The 6897-nt window shown below is 51.2% G+C and overlaps 1 protein-coding gene across 1 annotated transcript; it reads right to left on the minus strand.

Annotated features, from left to right (window-relative positions):
* Positions 1-654: 654 nt before the first annotated feature.
* COL26b_013997 (putative NRPS-like protein biosynthetic cluster) lies at positions 655-4265 on the minus strand (the record flags this gene model as incomplete). The annotated part of the gene is made up of 2 exons (XM_053186577.1): positions 655-662; positions 734-4265. 2 exons carry the CDS (start codon positions 4263-4265, stop codon positions 655-657), a joined length of 3540 nt encoding a protein of 1179 aa, XP_053029471.1.
* Positions 4266-6897: the final 2632 nt, after the last annotated feature.

The raw sequence follows: 6897 nt of genomic DNA on the forward strand, positions 1-6897 counted from the left end.
AGCTCTTCAGCAATCAACTTGTGATTATCACCACAGATACTTTCAGCTCACCTTCACTGCGAATTACTTGTTGAGTCTAAGACTGATCACCTTAGCCTCTGAAGACTTGATCTACTACAGCCTACGACCTACGACCTACGACCTACGACCACGACCCCAGTGTACTGTTTAAACGTCAATCCCCAACTTCTGTTAGCAGACCCTACTGTCGGATAGCTGACCGTAACAACTAGCAATAAGTCGACTAAACTTGCTTCGTGAGGATTTCTTCGCCGAAGTCATGACTTGGTTGTTGGCCTAATGGCCGCTCAGATCGCGGGCTATTGCGGGCGCCACTGATTCAGACGAGGTGCGGGAGATTCATTGGTGCGAGTTTCCAGAACAGTCAATTAATTATCTGTAGGCCAGTAAGGTAAGCTTTCATATACAATTGCCCCTGTGAAGAAAGCGCATACACGTCAGAAAGAAATTCGATACAAGAGCCAAGACTCCAAATTTGCCAGAAATTCCCTGCCTATTTCCTTCGTCAGATTTCAAAAATCCCTTCATCTCCTCCTTATGCTGTCGCACAAGGGACTCGGAGACCGCGGCGCACCTGTTACCGGCAGTTCCAACTTTTGTTCACTGTGATCTCCATACCCAAGACGCTTTGGATCAGTCGTCTGATTCCAGATCGGGGTCGTCGGAGTCCGCGAAAACACTAGGGACCCAGGAACCACAACACCGGACTCACTGGCATTGTCGCCGTCCTCGCTACTCGTTCGGCTGATGTTCATGTACCCAATGGCTACAAGATATTGCAAGCTCTTTCGCAAAGCTTTACGGACAACAGCTTGATGTTCGGCTTGATCTTCAGCCGTCATTGCGCCTAAGGGCTGGCCAAGAATGCCTCCTTTATCCTCGACGAAGTGCATCACCGGCCACATTCTGTGACCCGACCCCTTGCCCTCCACCTCACACTGCAGGGCGCCCAACCACTGCTTTGCGTCTGACGGTTCTGTGACACGTCCAGTCTCTTCGGCAACAATGTCCCAGTAGTCGCTCAGACTGATGCCGCTCAAGACCTTTTTGGAGACACTGGCGCCACAGTCGGCGGGTTGGAGTAGACAGCTGTCCAGGATAATCTTCGCAACCAGGTCAACACCGGCCGCAGCTATCCACGAGCCGGGGTCCTCATCAACACGAAGACCAATGTCAAGGGCACTGGCTGTCACACGCCAGAGGAAGTCGTCTGTATTGGAGATCCCATCAGAGGAACTACCCATAATCAGACCTGGCTTCACAATGGAAACAAGAGACCCATGGCCGGCTTGAGCGAGACGTTGAGCAAAACGCGCCACGAGAATCTCAGAGACAAACTTCGTCTGGCTGTATGCTGGGTACGACTTGAGCTCCTCTGCAACTTCGTTGACATTGTCAGGGGAAGTCGAGAGATGGCCTCCCGAGACATAAGTAAAGCGCACCGGTCGGCTGGCGCACGCCCTCGCGACGGCAGTGAGGAGTTGAACGGTGGATAGCGTGTTGGCAGGTACCAGGGCATGGTAATCCGCCATCCAGTTGACAACTGCACCGTTATGAACCACAGCGTCGATCAAGTCATCCTCAGTACCTGATCCGTCCAGTCGAGACCATTGCGTGTCTTCTAGGCCAAGGTGTGGGAGCGAGAGATCGCCGTGCCAAACTTCGATGCGGCAAGTGTATGCCTCGCGCCACCAGCTACTGCCACGCGCAAGTGAGAAAAGTCTTTCGGTAGCATGCGCAGCTGTTGAACCTCTCACCAAAGCGACGATCTTGGACACTCCTGGACGCTCTAAGAGCTGGCAGAGAAGCTGATTTCCAAGGAACCCAGTTGCTCCTGTCAAAAATACCGCTTTTGGGCTGAACTTCTCATTCCATGCTGTGTCTTGGGGCCGAAGTGCTGGAAGCGACTTGTCATACTTCTCGATCTCATCCAGAAGCTCGAGTCCGTCGTCCTGTTTGGGAACCTGGCGATCCTCAGCGATCCACCGAGCAATATCCCGAATAGTCGCTGCACTGTTCATGTACTTCTTGATCGGAAGACTTGTCCCATAGGTCTTCCGAACAAAGGTAGAAAGTGAGACGACTTGGACGGAGTCCATACCGGCGTAGAAGGGGTTGAAATTACTCCCACGCAAGGACTGCTTTCTTTCTGGGTCATTCCTCGACAATAATTCAGCCAACTTGTTGCTGATAGACAAGGCGATGTCTTCATCAGGAAGTAGACTACCTCCAAAGTCGAATTCTCTGAATTCGCCCTCATTTGGAGCAGTACGCAGACCATGCAGAGTATCCAAGTTTGCGGCGTATTCTTTGAGTCTTCGCCGATCGAGCTTCCCAGTCGTACCGAATGGCAGAGACTCAACACATTGAAAGTGAGCAGGTACCATGTAGATAGGCAGAACGGATAACAGCTGCGTCTTCAGTTGGCTCGCCATATCATCAACAGCGTTCTTACGCTCTGAGAAGTTGTCAGATAGACCGCCAAGCTGAATAAACGCAACCAAATGCTTGCTGGAGGATCTCGAAAGAGACAAGACATCAACGGCTACAAGAGAGCCAGCTGGGAGGATGTCGATGAGCCGATGTTCGATCTCTCCCAGCTCAATTCTTTGACCGCGAAGCTTGATCTGGGTATCTTTGCGTCCGAGGTATGAAACTGAGCCATCTGAGTTGAATCTGCCGAGATCTCCAGTCTTGTACATCCTCCTTGATTCTTCTCCAAAATTGAAATTACTCGTCCACGATGGGTCGGCGATGAACGATTTGCTAGTTTTCTCCGGATCCCCTAGATATCCGCGAGCAACACTGGGTCCATCGATCAGGATCTCACCAATGCTTCCAATGGGAAGCAGTCTCTCGTGGGTATCGGGATCCACGATCCAGACATGACAATTTAGACCATGGCCAATACTGTCACCCACAAGGAACTCCACGTTACTCATTCGAGTCACAGTACATACGCTACCCTCGCAGGGCCCATAGGCGTTGATAAGTTGGACGCGACTAGCCCAGGTCTCGATGTTGTCGACGGTCATGGCCTCGCCGCCCATGCAGACTGTCTTCAAGCTTGGCAGGTCGCCAGGATCAAGGGTACGTGCGAAGGACGGCGTGAAGAAGGCCCAGTCTGCCTGGGATTCTGTCACAAATCCAGCAAGGTTGTTCAGCCTGTCTTCATCAGATGGGATGCAGATACAGGCTCCCAAGACCAGTGCGTTGACAATCTCAATGACACTGACATCAAATACATGAGCGGAAAATTGGAGAATTCTCGAGCCCTTGAACATTTGCATGCCTGCCGACTGAGCATTTGCTGTGGAACAAAGAGTGCGATGTTCTTGCACAACACCTTTCGGCAACCCCGTACTGCCAGAGGTGAACAGAACTGTGGCAGCATGGTGAGGTTGAACTTCTGCGCTCGAGAAGGCTTGAACGTGCAGCTTGTCCATTTTCTCAAACAGAGCCCGACTCACGGTCACTACTGGAGTATCTGATCCAGAGAATGAATCTGCTTGAGAGGAAGATACCACGACAACTTTGGCGGCAACATTCTGGACAATGAAAGATTTGCGCTCCAATGGGTAGGCAGGGTCGAGGGGAACCATTGCGCCCCCAGCTTTCAGGATAGCCAGCATAGACACAACAGTGTAGAGAGACTTTTCGAAGCAGTACACTACTTTGCTCTCTGGGCCAACACCCAAATCCACAAGAACTCGAGCCAATTGTGAAGCTTTCTTGTCAAGCTCCAAAAAGCTGAGATGTCCATCCCAAGAAAAGATTGCCTGTGCATTTGGTTGGATCTGAGCTTGAGTCGCAAACAATTGATGAACGCAGGCTTCGGTGATGTAGGGCGGTTTTTGGTTCCAAGCTTGTATCTGCTTGATATCTTCGGCCGAAGGTTGGGCAAAGAATGTCTCGAGACGTGTGGTTTGACTTGCGACTAAGAACCCCAGTGCAGTGTCGAAATATTCCACCAGTCTGGAAGCTTGGGAATGATCAAGGTACTCGGTGTCATAGTTGAAGTTGACGTGAACCGAAGTCTCCCGGAGACTGCACTCAACCATGACGGCGTGGGAGTTGAATTTGTCAAGATCTTGTGGTCGCTCAAAAGCAGTGAAAGGAGCACCATCCATGGCCATATCTACTTCAGGCTGAATGATCATCATGCTCTGAAACTCGCAGGCAGCCTTGCAATTGGCATCTATGCGAGATATGTTCTGAATGCCCATCTGCTCGAAGGGGATCATGTCGATAGTGGCCGTCTGAAGCCCGGTGAGAAAATCGATCACGGTCTGACTTCGATCACACTTAACCCGCAACGGAACAGTCGAAATGACTGGACCCATAACGGTCTCGATTCCATCAAATGAAGCATTCCTTCCCGATGACGTGACCCCAAAGACGGCATTGCTGGACCCGCTGAAGCGGCTAATGACAAGTGCCCAGGCTGCACGCAAGATAGTTGTCGCAGTCACATCTAAGCCGGATATGGGAAGAGCCATATTAAGACGAACAAATGCTTTCTCTGGATTCGCGTTGGCAGAAACAATGCAAGGCGGCTTCCTTGGGAATTGCTCATACTCTCCTCCCTCAAAGACTGACTTCCAGTATTGGGTTGACAATTCTGATGCTGAAGTTTGGGAATATTTGATGAAGGAAGAGAAAGAAGCTTTCGTAGCTTCAAAAGAATTTCTGAAGGCGTCCCTCACTGCTCGTAGGGTGAGTCCGACAGAGTGACCATCGACAATTGCGTGATGCACAGTCCAGACCATACTCGATGCAAGACCATTGGTATCGTAGATGATGCCGAATCGATTGAGCGGAACCCCAAATGTTGACGCCTTTTTCAGGTCAAAGTCTAGATATTCATCAAGATTGGAGCTTTCATTCCAGCGTAGGGCCTCGTGTACGACAACTTGCTGGATGCCAGATGTCGATGTGTCTACCAGACGAGTGCGTAGGATGCCGTGTGCTTTGGAAACTAAATTCCACGCGTTTTTCAAGCTTGCGACATCGACATCTGCTCCAAGCTGAAGCACATACTGGACCAGGAATGAATTAGCAGTTGTGGAAGACATGGCCATGAGCCCCTCCTGTAGGGGTGTGCAGGGAAAAGCGTCTTCAATGTCCTCTATAATGATGGAACACTCCTCGGCAATTTCTGTAAGAGCCACAGATTCCCCATCTAGAAGTTCCATAGGTCGTGTGGTAATCATGGACTTCTTGGACTGGAGCAGGGGAAGCTGACAGAGGTCTCCCAAGATTGGATTCTTGAAGACTTGTGCGAATTCCAGCGCGAGACCGCTTTTACGCGCAGCCGACACTAGCGATATCACGGCCATAGAATCTCCACCAAGGCGTAAGAAATTGCTGCTGGCCGATAGCATGCCCTCGGAGATTCCGAGAACGCCGGCCCAAAGACCGCGCATTACGTTTTGGAGCTCGGTATTCTCGTTCGCAGCTTCTTCAGTGTCATCCTCCAGGCCCAACTCAGAGAAACCATAGAACTGCTCTGGACGGAGGTCGTCAACTTCCCGGCGTAAACGCTTGAGATCAACCTTGCCATTGGTGGTGAGAGGCAGGCTAAAAAGAGGGATGTAGAGGGAGGGACACATCCAGGAGGGAAGAACGCTGGAAACCATAGCTTCAACCTTCGGTATCATCTTCCGAAGAGCTGAATTCTGTCTGGGCATGACGCATCTGCCATCGACTGAGTCACTCCCGGCGTTTCCTTGTTGGCAAATGAAGGCCACCAGTACTTTGGCGTTCTTTTTCGATCCATAACTTGGCCTCGTGACGACGTCCACAACAACACTCTGAGTCTTAAACGCTGAGCGCAGATGATATTCAACTTCAGAGGCTTCCAGCCGCTGTCCAGAGATCTTGAGCTGAGTGTCTTTGCGGCCTTCAAAGTGAATCACACCATTCTGGTCAAAGCGGCACAAGTCCCCTGTCCGATAAAGCCGTCCTCGTCGATTGTGTTTGGCGAGCCAAGGAGGATCACGAATGAAGGCATTGTTAGGTCCTTCGCCCTCCTCAAAATTCAGGTAGCCCCTCGCCAGCTGGGGACCTTCAAGAACCAGCTCTCCAACGGCACCAAGAGGTGACAACCGAGTAGGGTCGTCTGGTACGACGATCCAGCAACAGGTTCCAACCCCACGCCCTATAACTCCGGGGTTCCCATTGGATCGAACAAGGTGCATAGTCGAGAAGACAGTGTTCTCAGTAGGCCCAAATGCATTGATGAGATTGCGTCCACGCCCCCATTTCTCGATATTATCTTGACCGACAGCTTCGCCGCCCAATAACAAGGTTGTCAGTCCGGGTAACTCGGACGGTTCAAGAAGTCGGATCACAGAAGGCGTAAAGAATGCCCAATTTACCCTCTTTAGCTGCATGACACTGGTGATGTCGTTCAATCTCTCGTCTTCAGACGGGATAACAATGCAGCCACCGAAGCTGAGAGTCGTGAGGATTTCGGCGATAGACGCGTCGAAGGTATGACGAGCGTATTGGATGACCCTCGTCTGTCTGTTGAATCCTGTGGCTTTTCCGTGGGCGGCGATACTGGAAGAGCAGGCGGCATTGTCAACCATCACCCCTTTTGGTTCTCCGGTGCTTCCGGAAGTGAACATGATATAAGCCAGATCCCAAGGTCTTGGTGAAGGAAAGGGTGCAGTTGCAAGGCCAAATAGCTGCTGTGTTGATTGCTCTTCAACACACAGAATGTTTCTCGATAGCGCACGTAAACGCTCGGTGTATGTCTTGGAGCTCAGCACAGTCTTTGGCTGAATCTTATCGAGGAGGTTTGAGATTCGGCCGTCCGGCTGGAATGGATCCAAGGGCACAAACGCACCGCCGGCTTTGAGAACAGCCACC

Source organism: Colletotrichum chrysophilum (assembly GCF_026319265.1).
Source record: "Colletotrichum chrysophilum strain AFK26 chromosome Unknown scaffold_278, whole genome shotgun sequence".
Taxonomy (NCBI): domain Eukaryota; kingdom Fungi; phylum Ascomycota; class Sordariomycetes; order Glomerellales; family Glomerellaceae; genus Colletotrichum; species Colletotrichum chrysophilum.